We start from the raw sequence: 19,614 nt of genomic DNA, 5'->3' as shown, positions 1-19,614 counted from the left end.
GCAAGGATAGGCGGTGATAGTCGTGATTGTGTAGGTGCTTGGTCGATAGATAATGGTCATGTGGAGGCAATGATAGATATGTGGCAACGACAAACATTTGCATTATGTGGCGCTAGTCAACTTTGAGACGTTCTAAGATATCAAGTTTCATAGGTGGCGGTGGCAGAAATTGTATTAGCTTGAGTTGGTCTAGTTCAACGTGTTCTAAGTTAACAAGTTTTTATAAGAACGACCTTATTTATTGTGTGGACTGATATCAACATTGTTTTAATTCGGTAACCTGCCTCTACTATGTAAGCTAGTCCCACATGGCTTCACATGTTTTCAATAAATTATACTTTACATGCTAAACAAATAATTAATAACAAAAAAAATACTATATGAATCATATCATAATTAATAACAAAAATATACTATATGAATCATATCTCAAAATAATAAAACTTTCAAATTTTATCCACACAATACTCGAAATTTTACTAAAGTAAAACCAAAAAGCCATAAATGGTGTTAAGAGTGACTAAACAAGGTGTCTCCACAAATCTAATTATGATCAATATGTATAACTTTTTTTTATGTGTTCAACTTTGTTGTCTCTAATTTCAACTAAAATAAGTTGTGCATGTGCTTTACAATCACGTATTAAGTGAAAACTTCTTCATTTACAAGTAATGTTAATACTGAAAAACAAATTCGGTCAAACGTGTACACAAACTTGAAAATTTTAAACATACCCTAGCCCTGTGTGAGCTTAAGACCATGTTAAACATGTGAATCGTGTGACAGATCGACACAAGTTCTGTAAGTTAGTGTGGATACAACACATGCTATATAATAATTACGTCTAAGAAGCAAAATGACCAGTCTAGTAGCCTATTGACCAACCCGAACACATCTTTGGTTAAACATGTAAGTTCAAATTGTAATTGGACTTAATATATGCAAGTAATCCGTAAATTTCGTGTTAGATTTATAATGTTTTTAATTTTAAGAAAATAAAAGTTATTAAAAGATGTTTTATTTCTTTTGAATAAATAAAAGCATGTACAAGAAATAAATTCTCTTAAGGTAGTAATGATGGTATACTTATAAATGCAATGAAACATGAACTTGACAGATGCATGTCTGGTTTGACAAATCACACCAAATGTTTGAAATATGTTCTAAAGTTACTTTATACGACAACCATTTAACAAAAATTTAAATATGATGTGCCTTTATATGGACGTGTAATAAAAGGTGTGTAGGGTATCATAATTTACTTACCAAAGTAATATCAAAGTTTATGAAAATATATTTCTTGTTAGATGGTTGGGATTGTCTTTTGATGACAAAATAGGTAGATATAGAAATGTGTTTAGAGGTGCATGACTTAGCCGTTTCAATAAAAATATAATAGACGATATAATACTCGAGTGAAGTTATTCTAAAATTCGTTTCATAATATGCAAGGTTGCAAAAGTTGTTAGGTGCTCCCAAGGAGGTCGACTAAGGAGTTGCGAGTACTCGGTCTAGGCGGGGTGTACTCGGGATACTCAGACATGGTATTTTTATAAAGAAATTCATTTTTTGAAGATTATATATATGTCAAATATGAAAAGTTTACAAAGTATTATACAAAACACAAATGAAAAAAACAAAAACAATAAATAACTTGTGCATATTAGTTCAAGAACATGTCTCAGTTGATGAAAGATGTACCTCAATCATAATTAAATAAGAGGTTTGCGAGTTTAGAGCTTCGAATCGAATGGTAACAATGGTGGTTGCGAGTTTAGAACAAAAATTAGGTTGTCTTAGCGTGAAAAGGAAAAAAAAAACAGTAGTGGGCTCTTGGAGAAATTGAGTTTTTTTTAACAAACGTCAAAATTTTGTTAAGACCGAGTTGGTCAGCCTAGCCCGAGTAGAGCCGCCTAGGTCCAAGTTGGCCCGCCTAGGACCGAGTTGGACCGCCTAAGGCCGATTCTAAATTTTGTGACCTTGAAGAAAAAAGGCGGTGCAGTGAAGTGCTGAGGAGCAACACTGATAATATGTAACTCAAGTACAATTATTTTTATAAAATTAAGTACAAAGTGTTCATACTATATATTAAGACACATGTCTCAGCAAGTTAATTCCAACATCGTATAAACATGTATAAAGTGTCCATATAAACATGTGGTATAAAGTGTATGTAACAAGAAATTAGGATAGGAATGTTGTCTATGTTACCAGTTACCACCAACCTATAACTCAAATTAAGGTTTTATATTTATCATAAAAACCAATAGAAATGGCAAATTCATAGAATGAGAAAATGAGAAGGGTAGAAGGTAAAGTGTAAACAAGTCGAGGGAACAACAGACAAAATAATAAGAGTGACATGTATTCTTATCGGTTGAGGGAAAATATTCATTTTGTCCTCTTGTGATTCACGTATGCCATGTCACTTGTTGAATTTAATTGTGCGAGGTTCATGTTTGCCCGTGGATTTAACTGTTTAAAATGGATAAATTGGTTGGCGCTGAAGCTTCGAAAACCTTAGCTGCTGAAAAACGTTTTTTGAATAGACAGTTTCGATACATTTCTTCGCTAAATTAAACCATGGTGATGGTTCGTTGTTACATTATAAACACCTTTTATTTTAGTGTGGCTTGCCATGGCTTTTGCCTTTTGGTCATCAACCAACCTCATACTAAGTTACTAACCGGGATCATTTTAATGAGTGTCATAAAACTACATTTATACTCCCCACCGTCCAAACAAAAACATACACATACATATAATAAACCAAGTGTCAATAGACATACCATCGTTCAAGTAGTTTGTGAAGATAGTGAGAAACGTTTTATTGTTTGGAGGTGGGTGGGTGGGGTTTTTTTTTTTTTTTTTTTTTTTTTGTGTGAAGGGGGGGGGGGGGGGGTTGTTGTTGTTGTGGGGTGATATGTGATGATGATGTTTGTTGACTTAATAAATAAAATAAAATCAAATAAAATGTGACTTGTAATAAAGCATAATGTTTAAAACTTATAACTCACTAAATAACAAATTTATATATTTTTTATAAGTTATTTTATTCATGTAAAATACAACGAAAACCTTTTCCTTGTGGCACTATTATAGTCGTTGACGACAATAGAGATGGCGACGAACTATCACCTATAGTAGTTGTTGCAGCAGCGGCACGATGAACATAGGTGGTGGTCGTGGTGGTGACACTCTATAGACGGTGACGGCAGTGGTTGCAATGGATGATGCCACGATTGCTTTGGAGGGGGGGGGGTGGATGTTGGCAACGACGATTGTAGGACAGGAATAGGCAGTGACAATTGTGATTATGTAGGCGCTTAGTTGATAGATGATGGTCGTGTTTGGACAATCGATAGGTGGTGGCAGCATACATTTTCATTATGTGACGTTGGTCTATATTGACTCGTTCTAAGATAACAAGTTTCATAGGTGGTGACGGTAGACAATTTCAGGGTGAAGTTAATCTATTTTAACTTGTTATAAGTTAACAAGTGTTGTAAAATTGACTAACTCTAACTCATTACATGTACATCAACTCATTTTGCAAATAAAAGCTGCCACAAACAACTTATTTTTAAATATATATGTCATGACTGTTATGTGTACCTCTGCTTTAACCATGATCCTGTTTTTTTGTGTGGATTAATGCTCGCCTTGTTTTCAGTCTGATACCTTGGCCTCGACTTTCTTTCTTTTGTGGCAACTTCTTAATCAAATACTCATACTATAATTTATTTATTTTTTAACAATTTAGTCCACTTCTACTAATACTATACCAATATAAATAACGGAACTCTAACTCTAGACCTATAAGAAAGAAATCACCTTATAAATACTCATGCTTGAAAAATATGTTATACATCTTTTTAGGTTGTACCTTATATAGACAAATTTCAAATAAAATACTATTTTGATAACATCTCCAAATAATACAACCTTTAATTTTTTTTCCATTACAAGACTTGAAATATTAGTAAAGCAAAACCAAAAAGCCATGAATGGTGTAAAGTGTGACAAATCTAATTATGATCATGTATCATTTTTCTTTATGTGTTCATCTTTCTTCGCGCTAATTTCAACTCAAATGCACGTTATAACTTATATGCCCCCTATAGTTAGGAGTGTTTTCAATGTTGTATTTTCGGATCTCAAGTTTTTTGGATAGTAAAATTGAAACCTAGAATCGAAGCACAACCCTGATCTCCCCTAAAGGAAATGATAAAGTTAAAACAAAGGATTAGAAACTTTCGGGTCTTGGTAAGGGGAAAGTTTAGTGAGGGCCAGGGGTGGCCTCGACCTCTCATGTTTTTTTGCGCAGTATATTTAACCATTTTCCTCCGAAAATTTGCGTAAATTTACTCATTTTCGACAAAAATTTGAAACCTCTTTCATTTATGAATTTTAAACACATTTTGAGTCCCCCCCTGACGAAATGCCAAGCTTCGCCATTGTTTCTCAGGTCGGGACGAGTCACCAACAGGTCGTCACACGGTCAATCCCCCGGTCAAACTCCTCCCACAACGTAAGTAAATATAAACTAAAAAACATTAAGGAACATAAACAAGTTTAAACAAACTATCTATTCATTTACCAGTTTACACCAAAAATTTTAAAACACGTATACGAAATAGAACATTGGTATCAAATCCAACAAATAGAAGACTTTAATTATAAACAACATTATCTAAATAAATGACTCCTAAAAATAATTGTATAAACAACTCATGATTACGGGCCTACATGTTTAACTAAATTATGTACTTATGTTAACCTGAACACTACCCGTTAAGCCGGTTGTCTCGTAACCAAACAACCCAACAACCCGGATTTATACGGCAAGTACGTTTTCCGCCGCCTCTCCTCCGCCGCCGCCCTATTCGTCGTGTAATGCATTTCGTGCGCCGATACCTTCCTCCGACAACCATCCGCACGCCTTATTCTCGAGTATTTATTCGCCGCACTCCCCTCCGATGTGCTTCGAAACAATAGCAAGTTCTTAAGGTTCCACTTATTATACCAAGTTTTATGATTGTTATCTTCTCCAGAGAGAATATCGGATACCCGTAACGGAGATGAGGATCTTGATGGTTTGTTTCGGGTTCGTTTGGGTGGGTTTTGTGTTTTCACACCAGATGTTCGATAAAATGTCTCAATGAAACAATTAGTGTCTTTTTCTCGAGTTGTTGGGTTTTGGGTGAGTTGGGTTTTATCGCCACGTGTTTGATAAAATGTATCAATGAGATATTGAGAATCTTTTTTGGTGGTTGTTTCGCTTCTTCGTGTGGGTGGGTTTTGGGTGAGTTGGGTTTTGTCGTCACGTGTTTGATAAAATGTTTCAATAAAATAATCGGATTTCTTTTGGGTGGGTTGTGTTTGACCGTCAGGTGTTTGATAAAATGCCTCAATGAGACAATCAGTATCTTTTTCTCTGGTCGTTTCCGTTTGTCGTTTCAGTGGGTTTTGGGTGAGTTGGGTTTTATCGTCACGTGTTTGATAAAATGTTTTAGTGAAAGAATTTGATTTTTTTTGGGTGGGTTGGGCTTGAGTCACTTGACAGCTAGGTATTTGATGAAATGCCTCAATAAAATAATCGGAATTTCTTTTATGAGAAAATGATGTGGTCTTGATTCGACCACAATGGAAAAGTTCGTCTGCATCGGAGATTAAAAGGGGGTCTAGTGGTCCACTGCAATCGAATGCGAAATCGTCATCGTCGTAGTTTTGAAAGGTGGTGTGGATTGGTGTGGTGGGTGCACTATAGTAGAAATTGTGTAAGGGGTGAGGGGTGGAAGGTGTAGTGGTGGTGCAATGTAGTATCTCCATATGATGATGAAAAGAAGCAATTTGAAGCAGTTGTATACTTATAAAGACATGAGGGGGGGGGGGGTGTCGGGTGGGGTCAGGTTGGTTTAATTGTGTTAAACTTAAAAGAGTCGTAGATAAATAGAACTCGTACACAAACTTGAAAATTTTAACCCACCCCTAACCCTATGTGAACTTAAAAGTTAAAACCATGTTAAACATGTAAACCGTGTGACAGACACGAGTTTTATAGGTTAACATAGGCACAACACAAGCTATATATATAATAATAATAATAATAATAATAATAATAATAATCACGTTTTAAACATAAACGGATCAATCTATGAGCCTATTAATCGCTCAAGCACGATATTTGACTCGTAACTGTTCCTATTGGGTCTAAATACAATTTTCATATTAGATTCATGCTATGTTCGAAAGACAATAGAAGTTGTCTTGTATCGTTTAAATAAATATAAGCAAGTAGAAGAGTCGCAGATAAATCGAACTCATACATGAATTCCAAAATTTCACTCGAACCCTACCCTGACGTGAACTTAAAATTTAAAACCATGTTTAAACATGTAAATTGTAATTACGTTTAAAATATAAACAGATAAATTCGTGAGCCTATTTGTGTTAGTGTATTTTAGAGAAAACGAAGTTAAATTTAAAAGGTTGTTTTTTTTCTTCTTCTTTCAAATAAATAAAAGCATAGTAATGATGGCATACTAATAAATGCTATGAAACATGAACTTGACACATGCTGCTCTGGTTTGACAAACTCACACCAATTGTTTGAAAATATGTTCTAAAGTTACTTTATTCGACAACCATTTAATAAAAATTTTAATATGATGTGCCTTTATTTGGACGTTTAATAAACGGTGTGTAGGGTATCATACATATTAAATAAAATCACTAAAAAGTTATTATATTATTAAGATATATTGATTGTTATTAATTCATTAGTTGGGATTAATAAAATTCAATATATATATATATTATTAAATTAAATAAAATACTAAATGATTATTTTACGTGAGTCTTTACCTATACTATGTGAAAATATATTTCTTCTTAAATGGTTGGGAGTTCTAGTATTATTATGAAAAAAATATGTAGACATAGATATGTATTTAAAGATGCTTGATTTAGCCGTTCTAATAAAAACATAACGGTGTGATACTCGAGTGATGTTATTTTAAAATTCGTTTTATAAAAATGTAACTTTATATTATTATTTTTATAAAATTAATACTTTCATGACTGCATGACTACTTTACCAAGTGTTCATACTATAGATATCAATAAGACATGTGTCTCAACAAGTTAATTCCAACATCATATAAACATGTGGTTTAAAGTAACAATAAATTAGGATAGGAAGTTGACTATGTTACCGGTAAAGGCTATAACTTGAATAACTTGTTTTGAACTCAAACTAAACTAATAAATTTCTTTGATTTTAGAAATTGATTGGTTTTGTTTTGTGTTTTTTCCCCCTTTTATGAGCTTGGTTTGATTATAACTTATAAACAATGTTCGATTTTACATTCAGGCTTTAAATGTTTTGCCTTAAAATAAGAAAAGCGAGTTTGTACCTAATTCAAGCCCATATGTCATCATACTACAAAGTGTAATGTTATCATGTTAATACATTACTATTTATTTTTACCAATTTATAGATCATAAAAACTAAGAGAAAATGAGAAATATGAGAAGGTCGAATGCATAGAATGAGAAAATGAGAAGGGTAGAAAGTAAGGTGTAAACAAACCGAGTTGAAAACGAGCTCTTTAAGGCTCAAGAACAACTCATTCTAACTTAAATAGGGTTGGAGCTCGAGATCAGTTAGGTGAAAGCTTTATCTATAACGCTTAGTTTAAAGCTTTATCTATAACGCTTGAACTTGGCTCATGAGTATTTTTTTTCAAGCTTGGCTCATTTATTATTTCTTAATTATTTAGTTTATATATTTACACACGTATTTACAGTTATATTTTTTTATCTGTATATAAAACTTCATTTAATAGTAATATTATTAATTTATAACTATTCAAACTATTACAATAAAATGTCAGATAATCGAGCAAAAGATCCGTGATTCCGTGGCAGTTCCCTTTTAAATAGCAAAACAAATTCTACTAAACTTTTTATATATGATATAATTTAGCATACTTTTTTTTATCATGAGTTTACACATAATAATAGTTATTGTAAAAATACATTAAATAAAAACATATAAGTAAAAAAGCCCGTTTAGCTTAGCGAGCTAGCTCAAGATTGATATATGACGCTTGGTCTCATGCTCGCTTAATAAATAAGCCTCAATAAAAATTTGACCTTATATAATCTCATCTTAGTTGAGTTTTTTTATGAGCTGATATCGAATAGCTCACTATCCGCTCAGCTCTTTATAAGGTTATACATAAACAAGTAGGTCTGTAAGCAAACCGAACAAGGGCATGTTCGTGTTTGTTTAAGTTCTAAACTAACAGTTCATGAACCTAAAGAGACATATATGAACAAATGCAAATAAACACAAACAAACACATATGAACACACTTAAAATAAACAAATATAAACCATTGAGTTTATAACTCTTTAAGATAACATGTGTTTATGTAGGGGTGATCAATAACCGAATCATAAACCAAATCGAAAAAATCAAAAACCGAATTAACCGAAATTAATCGAACAGCACCGAACTCTTCAATTTTTTCCCCCATATTTTCAAGCATTTTTCCCTCTATTTCATGTATTATATGTATTAATAATTGTCTAATAATATCATTTTCATGTATTTATATCTCCATTTCATGTATTAATATCTCAATTTCATATATTTATACTTTCATTTCATGTAGTTATACCTTCATTTCATTTCATGTATTTTTAAGCAAAATTTTAACCGAACCGATAACCGATCAGTTCGGTTCTGTTAATGCTAATAACCGAACCGAACTGAACTGAACCGTACACATCCCTATATTTATGTTCATTCGTTTATTAAATGAACGAACTTTTCTTCAAACAGTTCACTAAAAGTTCTATTCATTTACCAACCCGTAAACGAGAATAATACATGTCCCGGCCCATAGACAAAACTGTCCGTAAGCCCACAGAATCCCAAACCCAAATAAAACCCTCAGCCACTCACAAAACCCCGAATTAATATTATTATTCTCTCAACGTCTTGTCTCAGATTTAACGCTAACTGAATCGATTGTACAGATTTTGGAGTGAGTAATTTTGGTGTGAAAAGATGGTGGAAGCTCTAGATTTGTTTTTGAAGATCGGATTGGATAAACGCACGTCGGAAAACACTATTGCCAATAGTAAAGTCACTTCCAATCTTATTGCAGTGATTAAGGAGGTATATTTTCGTGATATGATTGCATGTAGTTGATTCTGAACTCTAGTTCGTCATTGCGTATGTGTGAGTAGGGCAGTAAACGAGCCGAACTGGTCCGGATGAGACCTTGTTCATGTTCGTTCGTTAAGCCTTTGCTTACCGAATGGTAAGGGTGTGCACGGTTCGGTTCGGTTATTAGCATTAACCCAACATAACCGATCGGTTATCGGTTCGGTTCGGTTAATTTCGGTTAATAACCAGGATCAAACTTGGGCTAAAATTTAGCTTAAAATACATGAAATGAATGTTTAAATACATGAAATGAATGCATAACTACATGAAAATAAAGGTTTATACATATGAAATTGAGATATTAATACATGTTTTGGAGATATAAATACATAAAAATGATAGTATTAAACTATTAATGCATATAATACATGAAATAGAAAGAAAAAGGCTTGAAAATATTAAAAAATGAAAAGTTCGGTTCGGTTCGGTTAATTTTGGTTAATTCGGTTTTCGGTTATATCGGTTCGGTTTTGTCGGTTTTCGATTCGGTTTCAGTTAACGATTCGGTTATTGCTCATCCCTACCGAATGGAGTTTTGTGTTCGTGTTTGTCCGTGTCCGTTCATTAATTTTGTAAACTGATGCAAACGAACGGTACCGAACACTAAAGGACACTAACGAACAGAAAACATAAACAAACACAAGCGAACATATATTAATTTGAGAATAATAATAATCACTAAATGAACACAATATCACCAAAATGACCAGAAGTACACCACCTAATATCCAAAAAAGCTTAACATAGTAATCATAAGCATAATTATATCAAAATATAAATAAAAATAACAATAATAAAACTCTAATAAACTAACATATATATGCAAACGAACGTAACTTACGACCCTAAACGAACAGATAACCGAACATTCACAAACACAATTGAACGGATGTGGTCTGTATTCGTGTTCGTTTGTTAAGCTTACGGCTTACCGAACGGAATTCTTTGTTCATGGCCGTTCAATTATTAGACAGACGAACAAAAACGAGCTTTCCGCTGAACGGTTCACGAATGGCTCAGTTTGTTTACAGCCCTGTGTTTGAGCTTAATTTGTGAAAATGAAAATAATGTTTAGGAATCATTGAATCTGGAGTAGTTAAAAGTGCTGTCACTGGATTACATGTAACTTGGAAGTGATATACAAATGGCATAACACTTAGAATAATCATTTTACTATATTTAATATATAAAAAATATCTTCTTTTCCTATATTTGATAAACTTAGCTTAGAATCAAGAATCCTAATTTTTATGAATTAGAACTTAAAGTTTATAACCAGTATAACACTATAACTATCATAGTATGACATCATTTAAGTTTTCATTTCTTGACATTCGATATGTAGTATAATACAAACAAGTGAGCAACTACAACCCTTGTAACTAGTTTATTGAAAGCAATTAAGGGGACATTGAATGAGCACGCATAATTATCTATAAGAGGACACACTCATCTTTATGTAATTAATAACACATATGCAGGCAAATGTCACTGATGGATGTGAACGGTCTATTGGCAATCTTCTTTACACGGTTGCTACAAAGTTCCCTTCTAATGCTCTTGTACATCGGCCCAAGTTGCTGGAATACATTGTTTCTTCTAAGGTTTCACTTTATTTAATTCTTTTAAGTAATATGTGTTTAATGTTAAAATCTATTCACATAATTAAAATCTTTATACTCTTGTTTATTGCAGATAAAAACTCCAGCTCAGGTAGAAGCTGCATTTGCATTTCTTACTGTCACCAGCTCAGATGGTCTTGATATCAGTAAATTTGAAGAAGCTTGTGGCGTTGGTATATTTAAACTTTATTATTTTCTTTATTATAATCTTTGTTGTTTACGCCCTGCTTGCGGTGCGCGCATATAATGTATATATGTGTGAACCCTCGGGTGGGCAAAAGTGAAATTGCACTAATTTTGACGTTATTTTACTAATCTCGTGAAACGAACGCTAAAAGTGGTGGAAGGTTAATAAGGCATCATGTGGTGGCGTTGATAGCCGAAAGACAAGGGTACATGCACCAATTGGCGGTGTCCAGATGGTTGAGTGTTATGTGCCTTATGTCCAAGGCTTGATGCAAAACTACTATCGAGCCGGGGGTCTCACCGGAAGCAGCCTCTCTATCCCTATGGGGTAGAGGTAAGGCTGTCTACATCTTACCCTCCTCAGACCCTACCATAGCTTTGCTATTGGTGGGATATGCTGAGTACGATGATGATGATAATCTTTGTTGTTAATTGTTATTATAAATTTAGAATACAATCGTTTATCTGAACAGGGGTTGAGGTTTCCCCTGAAGAGACAGAACGCACTGTTGATGAAATGTTTGAAGAGAAAAAGAGTGCTATTTTAGAGCAACGATATCGAACAAATGGTGAGTTCTAATTTCATAATGTCTATGAAGCTAATTATACTGTTCTATGTGGAAATGCGAATCTGACGTGTCTCTTGATCACTGGCTTAAGTTGGTGATTTGTTTGCTCATGTACGAAAGAAGCAGCCGTGGGCCGACCCAAAGATTGTTAAGGTAAACCACTCACCTTTCTTTACGCTTGTAAACGAACATGAATGTTCAGTGAACCGTTCGACGGGAAGTTTGTTTATGTTCGATTATTTAGTAAACTAACGAAGATGAACAAAGCTTTTTGTTCATTTAGTTTAACGAACGAACATGAACACATGTCTCGCGTGTTCATTAGTTTACGTTTGTTTTTTTTCGTTAATATATTCATTTAAAATGTTAGGCTCATTACATTATAGTCTAGCTCGTATACTTTAATTCGTTATAGCTCAATTATATTCGTTCATCTATGTTTAGTTACGTTAGTTCATGAAGCGTTCGTTTATATTATTAACGAATGAACATACACAAAAACGTTCATTTTTTTCAACGAACGAACATGAACAAGAAAACCTTGTTCGTTTAATTGTTCATGTTCGATCGTTTGTTTTGTTAAAGTTAATCGAATGAGGGGGCATTGTGTCTTTATATTTTATGCAAAAAAAGCCTTTTGTTAAGATATATTTTATTCCATAATGATTAATGAATATTTAAATTCCATGTGTCTTTCAACAGAAACTGATAGATTCAAAGCTATATGAATTACTTGGTGAAAAAACCGAAGCAGATAACGAGAAGCCTGTGAAAAAGAAGAAAGAAAAAGTAGTTAAAGAGAAAGTAGAAGAAGAAAAAACTACCGTTGAAGAAGAAATCAACCCTTATTTAATATTCCCTGCACCAGAGGAGAATTATAAGGTTGTAATTTGTATCAACATTTTTTACTTTCTCGCCTTTTTAAATATTTGTGGCATGTTTTGACTTGTTTATCGTTGTTTTACAGGTTCATACAGAAGTGTATTTCAGTGATAGACCCGTGCTTAGAGCTTGTAATACAAAAGAAATATTGGAAAAACATCTGAAGGAAACAGGTGGAAAAGTTTTGACCCGTTTTCCACCAGAACCGAATGGATATCTGCATATAGGTCATGCAAAGGTAAATTTCCATTATTTCATAGTTTAATTATGTACATGTTATTATTAGATTGTCATTTATTAAATGGATGATGTTATTCATATTAATAGGCTATGTTTGTTGACTTTGGTCTTGCAAAAGAAAGAGGTGGTGGCTGTTATTTGAGGTAAGACTGTTTTTCAACTTATATATTATGTAGTACTAGTCGAGTACCCGCACGATGTTGCGAGGAATAACATTTTAAGGTTGTTATCGAGCCAAGGCTAACTCTACTCGAACTTTACACCAAGCCGATTCAGCTTAGCTCCAAATTAAAGTTGAAATCTTAAAGTTGAGTTCTTCTTGATTATTTTGATATTTATATAATTTGAATACTATTAATCATATTTTTGTAAAACATAAACAATGAAAACAAAAACAAAAACAAAAACAAAAAAAAAATAATGTTGAGTAGTATTTGAATATACACGATGGCTTAAAGTTTTACATTAAATAGTAGAATATATTGATAAACGGTGAGAAACTTTTTTAATTGTGACAAGTTTATTATGTTTTTTATCACATAGATAAAGGGTTATATGTGTAACTAATAGGAACATCAAATTGTAAACATTTAGCATTTAAAAAACTTGTACATTCATGCAGTAATAACTTGTACATTTCAAACCGTCCATCTGATTTGAAAAAAATTTATATCGAAACTTCGACAAAAATAAGCCCGTTTAAATGGGTATGCTCGGATTTTTTTAATCATATTTTCGTAAAACATATAAGATTAAAATAAAAAAAAAGGATAAAGTTGAGTTAAAAGTGGTTAAACATGAGGGGTCAAAGTTGTAACTATTTCTTAAATTAACAAAGTTTGAGTAAAGTTGAGGTACCATATTTGTGATTATATTTGTTGAAATCAAATGAACGTGGGCGGATTGTGTTTAAAAGACCACTTTGCCCCTTTATACACATGTAACTTATGCATTGAAAGTTGTAATTCCCTTAAAACAAACGTCTTAATTTGCCCTTTTTTGGTGTATTATATATAGTAAAGATGAAATATTTGTTTTTAAAATTTAGTTTAGCTTATACAATTGAGATCTAATAACTTGTAGGTATGATGATACTAACCCTGAAGCAGAGAAAAAAGAATATATTGATCATATCGAAGAAATCGTGAGTTGGATGGGATGGAAACCTTTTAAGGTATAATGAATTATTAATTTTTGATTAGAAACTTTTTTTTTTTTGACAAAAGCTATTTTATATAACACAAACCGAGCTACATATGGATAATGGGTAAGCGAGCAACTAGCTGCGACTATTTTCAAGACCTTTTATTGATTATCCACAATATTTAATCTAATTAAGTTATAAATTTGCAGATCACATACACCAGTGATTATTTTCAAGAACTATATGATTTAGCAGTCGAGCTTATACGCAGGGGTCATGCTTATGTTGATCACCAGGTTTCTAGTTACCACATTTTGTCTTCGTATACAACAAACTCATGATCTGATAATTTAATTATTTATTTATATTTTTTTTGGTGTAGACCGGTGACGAAATAAAAGAATACCGAGAGAAAAAGATGAACAGTCCATGGAGAGATCGGCCAATTTCCGAATCACTTAAATTGTTCAATGATATGAAAAATGGCTTGATTGAAGAAGGAAAAGCTACACTTAGAATGAAACAAGATATGCAAAGCGATAATTACAATATGTATGACCTCATTGCATATCGAATCAAGGTACAATATTATTATCATCCGACAAAATATATATTATTTCCTTTTGACTTGATAATATTAATATTTAGACTGACTTATATTTGTTCAGTTCACTCCTCATCCACATGCTGGAGACAAGTGGTGTATCTACCCGAGTTACGACTATGCACATTGCATTGTCGACTCTCTTGAAAATATCACACATTCGGTAAGTTTATCGGGACGCTATTCACTTATTTGGTTATTCTATTTATATTTTAATATGTTTTTGTAGCTTTGCACACTTGAATTTGAAACGAGACGCGCTTCATATTACTGGTTACTGGATGCACTAAGTCTTTACCAGCCTTACGTGTGGGAATACTCTCGCTTAAATATCACCAATACCGTCATGTCAAAGCGTAAGGTAAGTTGTCAAAGCGTATTGTATAAAGCATAAACAGTCATTACATTTGTAGTTATTGATATTTACTTTGTAGTTGAATCGGCTTGTGACCGAGAATTATGTGGACGGATGGGATGATCCGCGTTTGATGACATTAGCGGGATTGAGGCGCAGGGGTGTTACATCAACCGCAATAAATGCTTTCGTTAGAGGAATCGGAATTACTAGAAGGTAATTTTAAATTTAATTTTTTATTCATGACTTTTAATACATTCGTAATTATTTATTTGTGTTTCACTTTGGTCTGCAGTGATGGTAGTTTGATCCGTTTAGAACGCCTTGAATATCATGTGCGTGAAGAACTCAATAAAACCGCTTCTCGTGCGATGGTCGTGCTACATCCGTTAAAGGTATGCAGATTTTAATATATTAAATTTAATAATTATGATTATGCAGTTATTTCTAATCTTTAGGTTTTATTTCGTGGTTGTTGCAGGTTGTTATAACTAATCTTGAACCAAATTCAGTAATTGACCTTGATGCTAAAAAATGGCCCGATGCTCCAAACGATGACACATCTTCTTATTACAAGGTTGACTTTTTCTTCCTCTTTATTCGTACTATGATGTAAAGTTATAATTATAATTTTTATAAAGTTTTTATCTTTCAATTTCAGGTTCCGTTTTCGAATGTTGTTTATATAGAACAATCCGATTTTAGGATTAAAGATTCAAAAGACTACTATGGACTTGCTCCTGGAAAGACGGTCCTACTCAGGTGCAATATTAATTCCGATATAATTAACTTTTTTAATTATTAATTTATTATTTATATATATTATTAATGATAATAATTTCAATGCAGATATGCATTTCCTATAAAGTGTACTGAAGTGGTGCTTTCTGATGACAAAAAGACGGTTGTCGAGATCCACGTCGAGTATGATCCTTTCAAGAAAACAAAACCAAAGGCATATTTTTTGACCATTTTTTTTAACATTTAGTTGGTTTATAACTTTATATATATTATTATTAAATAAAAATAAAAATACTCTGGATGTGCAGGGGGTTCTTCATTGGGTTGCCGAGCAGTCTCCCGGGGTTGACCCGTTGAAGGTGGAAGTCAGGCTATTTGATAAACTGTTTCTTTCAGAGGTTAGCAATTTATATTAATTATCAAGCAAATCATTTTGAAACAACAGCATTAGTTAAACTAATCATTTTCTTTACACTGAATTAGAATCCCGGAGAGCTTGACAACTGGCTTGATGATTTAAATCCCGGGTCGAAAGAGATAATACCGTGTGCGTATGCTGTACCGCCACTCAAGTTTGCTGAAGTAGACGATAAGTTCCAGTTTGAAAGGCTCGGTATGTTTTAGAACCTTCTCGTTAATTATTTCGGAATTTTGTTTTTAAAATATGAGTTTGTTTATGGCAGGATATTTTGTGGCTGATAAGGATTCGACACCCGAAAAGCTCATCTTCAACAGGACGGTTACGTTACGAGACAACTATGGGAAAACTGGGAAGTAGATGAATCGTATGACTTCGTTTGTTTACTTACGTTATTCGTATTTTTTTTGCGTGAAAATGAAAGTAAAAATTATAAAAATGGTTTTTTTTTTTAAATATATTTGATAGGGAGTTATATCTTGTGTGTTGATGGTTAAAACTTAAAAGAGTAAGTTTGTTGCCAATATTTTAAAAAGCTAAAGGATATATTTTGCATCAAATATTTTTATAAAAACCTTTTTTCCCTTGAAATGAAGTGAGTTACCTAATTATTATTTGGCGAAATTTGGACGGTTTCCGATTGTGGGTCATCGCTTACAGAGCGAATCAAATCGTCGATTAATAGATAATGTTTTTGATCTTAAAAAGCGACACGGGATCGATAGAGGTTGACGATGATTCCGAGAGTGATTTATGATTAATTAGGGCTAGCATTTGTTTGTAATAACCATCATTTACTTTTAACCGTTCATTCATGCAATGCATATAACCATGCCCGTTTTTACATTATTGTTTCACCAATTTTCCTTCTTAGACTATGCGAAGTGGGCCATGTGAAAGGACGGAATAAAAAGGAAGCACCATTCCCGGTTCTTCATGATGATTTTTCCATGGAATCAGAGATGTACAAGTCGGTTTATCTCGGTTTCATTTTGAGTGATCTTTGGCCACGTTGATGGAACCAGAACTTTTCAATCGAGGGGTCACGGAATATTTTTTTTACTTTTGAATGATTCTTTGGCTTCATTTGTGCCTTTTGGTTACCATTTCTTTGTTCGGTTTCCATCATTTGTGCCTTTTGGGCTCTATTTGTGCATTTTAACTTCCATTTCGTAGTTTGGCTTCCATTTGTGCCTTTTAGGCTCTATTTGTGTCTTTTATCTTCCATTTATTCGTTTGGTTTCCATTTGTGCCTTTTGACTTCCATTTGTGCCTTTTGACCTCAATTGTGCCTTTTAGCTTCAATTTCGTAGTTTGGTTTTCATTTGTGCATTTTGGCTTCCATTTGTGCCTTTTAGCTTTCATTTCTTCGTTTGGTTTCCATTCGTGCGTTCTGCCTTCCATTTGTGCCTTTTGACTTTCAATTGCGCCTTTTGAGCTCAATTGCGCCTTTTTAGCTTCCATTTCTTCGTTTGGTTTCCATTTGTGTGTTCTACCTTTCATTTGTGCTTTTTAGCTTTTGTGCCTTTTGACTTTCAATTGTGCCTTTTGAGCTTAATTATGCCTTTTAGCTTCCATTTCTTCGTTTGGTTTCCATTTGTGTGTTCTACCTTCCATTTGTGCCTTTTAGCTTCTATTTGTGCCTTTTGAGATCAATTGTGCCTTTTTAGCTTCCATTTCTTCGTTTGGTTTCCATTTGTGTGTTCTACCTTCCATTTGTGCCATTTAGCTTCTATTTGTGCCTTTTGACTTTCATTTGTGCATTTTGGCTTCCATTTGTGCCTTTTAGCTTCCATTTCTTCGTTTGGTTTCCATTCGTGCGTTCTGCCTTCCATTTGTGCCTTTTGACTTTCAATTGTGCCTTTTGACTTTCAATTGTGCCTTTTGAGCTTAATTATGCCTTTTAGCTTCCATTTCTTCGTTTGGTTTCCATTTGTGTGTTCTACCTTCCATTTGTGCCTTTTAGCTTCTATTTGTGCCTTTTGACTTTCAATTGTGCCTTTTGAGCTTAATTATGTCTTTTAGCTTCCATTTCTTCGTTTGGTTTCCATTTGTGTGTTCTCCCTTCCATTTGTGCTTTTTAGCTTTTATTTGTGCCTTTTGAGCTTAATTATGCCTTTTAGCTTTCATTTCTTTGTTTGGTTTCCATTTGTGTACTCTACCTTCCATTTGTGCTTTTTAGCTTCTATTTGTGCCTTTTGACTTTCAATGGTGCCTTTTAGCTTCCATTTCTTCGTTTGGTTTCTATTGTGCGTTTCGACTTCTATTTGCACTCGTTTTTGTACTTGAATGAATATAAATTTGAACTGCTAATTTAATCAATATGACATCATCGCACACACTAGATCTCTTGAGAAACAAAGCTGACTAAAAATCCAGGTTAACGTTTCCAAGCAACAGTTGAGTGGAGATGATTGAAAAGATCTGGAGATTTTCCGTTTTCTTTCGGTTTTGATACCAGTTAATGTAGTTTTTTGGTAAATTTCGGGATTCTACAGTAATTAGTTTTAAGGACCATCATTTACATGTGTAACTAGGTGTGAATCTGTGTTTTCCATTCAAAATATATAAATCTACATTTAAACTATTAATTTGATCGTTTGTCGTTATTAGTAAATATAGATGTTTTTTTAAGTTTGTTTTAAACTTAATTTAGATCTTTTTATCTACTTTTAAAGTTGCATGATGATTTTATTTAGAATGTACATTTCTATTAGCATTTGTTTATGTTCGTTCATTTATGCCCGTTTAGGTTTGTGAACCGTTCATTTATAACATAAGAAACACTAACACGTTAACTTTGTTAACGAATGAACACCAACAAAGGAAATTTGTCACAACCAACAGATTAACGGCAACAGATTAAAAATGTGAAATCAATAAAAATATGTGATAAAAAAATACCTGTTTTAAAAAAACCAAGTTGTACTGACCGGTTACATAGATTCATGAGAGAAAAAAATTCATGGGTCCGCCTCTGATTTAGAAGCAACAATAGAGTTAAAATGAAAGCTGAAAACAAGTTGGTTTAAATGCAACCTTTGAGAGTATATGAATCAAGTAACAAATTACAATTCAAAATTAAAGATCAAGAAGTGTCATAAAAAAAAGAACTTTACAATCTAGACAAATGTAAACTAGAAGTTCGCATTCGATTCATGGTCCGGTTTGAGATCAAAATAGTTTTAAAGCGCATGATAAACCAACTTTAAGCCCATTAAAAGTTGAGTTCGGTTCTACTCACAAGCTACTTGAGCTCAGACTGATAGCTTTTTCAAGCTCAAGCCAAGCCCGAACCTAAAGCAAAGCTCGTTTAGTTATCAAGCTTGATATGTGGGGAGCTCATTTAGCCTTGCATGGGAAGCTCGTTTGGTACTCGAGCTCGGATCGATAAAAAGCGTTGTGCATAAGTTTAACACTTCACAGCCAAGCTAAGACTTGTTTAAGGGGTTTTTTTAATATATATAAATATAATAAAAAATGTATATTAATTATTAAATAATAAACTATCCGAGCCTGAGCTTGAAAGAACAGCTCAAAAACCAAGCTCGAGTTTTAGAAAAAGAGCTCGAGCTTGAGCGTTACCGCAAACAAACAAACAAACAAACA

General features: G+C 33.2%; 2 protein-coding genes across 2 annotated transcripts; one reads left to right on the top strand and one right to left on the bottom strand.

Annotated features, from left to right (window-relative positions):
* Nucleotides 1-4,759: 4,759 nt before the first annotated feature.
* On the bottom strand, nt 4,760-6,007 carry LOC143631388 (uncharacterized). Its single transcript, XM_077100166.1, has one exon. The coding sequence runs from the start codon at nt 5,830-5,832 to the stop codon at nt 4,795-4,797; it is 1,038 nt and encodes a 345-aa protein (XP_076956281.1). The 5' UTR covers nt 5,833-6,007; the 3' UTR covers nt 4,760-4,794.
* A 3,047-nt stretch (nt 6,008-9,054) lies between these two features.
* LOC143631428 (glutamine--tRNA ligase-like) lies at nt 9,055-16,471 on the top strand. Its single transcript, XM_077100200.1, has 21 exons — nt 9,055-9,193; nt 10,726-10,848; nt 10,940-11,039; nt 11,526-11,621; nt 11,713-11,774; nt 12,324-12,503; nt 12,589-12,741; nt 12,831-12,886; nt 13,827-13,917; nt 14,097-14,183; nt 14,270-14,467; nt 14,556-14,654; nt 14,721-14,852; nt 14,926-15,062; nt 15,142-15,241; nt 15,328-15,423; nt 15,508-15,608; nt 15,696-15,801; nt 15,896-15,985; nt 16,071-16,200; nt 16,271-16,471. Exons 1-21 carry the CDS (start codon nt 9,083-9,085, stop codon nt 16,363-16,365), a joined length of 2,343 nt encoding a protein of 780 aa, XP_076956315.1. The 5' UTR covers nt 9,055-9,082; the 3' UTR covers nt 16,366-16,471.
* The last annotated feature ends 3,143 nt before the right edge of the window (nt 16,472-19,614 follow it).

Source organism: Bidens hawaiensis, unplaced genomic scaffold (genome assembly GCF_021521415.1).
Source record: "Bidens hawaiensis isolate Kalapana, Puna unplaced genomic scaffold, B.hawaiensis_p1.1 tig00006068_1, whole genome shotgun sequence".
NCBI lineage: Eukaryota > Viridiplantae > Streptophyta > Magnoliopsida > Asterales > Asteraceae > Bidens > Bidens hawaiensis.
The sequence above is the reverse complement of the archived record's forward strand: the minus strand, read 5'-3'. Positions and strand labels throughout refer to the sequence as shown.

What these genes read in the sequence shown, in the direction of transcription:
- LOC143631428 (XM_077100200.1), top strand. Translation starts at nt 9,083, where the DNA reads ATGGTGGAAGCTCTAGATTTGTTTTTGAAGATCGGATTGGATAAACGC. An exon ending in ATGCTTATGTTGATCACCAG is followed by an intron (nt 14,184 to 14,269) that starts GTTTCTAGTTAC and finishes TTTTTGGTGTAG; the next exon opens with ACCGGTGACGAAATAAAAGA. An exon ending in ACACATCTTCTTATTACAAG is followed by an intron (nt 15,424 to 15,507) that starts GTTGACTTTTTC and finishes TTTCAATTTCAG; the next exon opens with GTTCCGTTTTCGAATGTTGT.
- LOC143631388 (XM_077100166.1), bottom strand. Translation starts at nt 5,832, where the DNA reads ATGGAGATACTACATTGCACCACCACTACACCTTCCACCCCTCACCCC.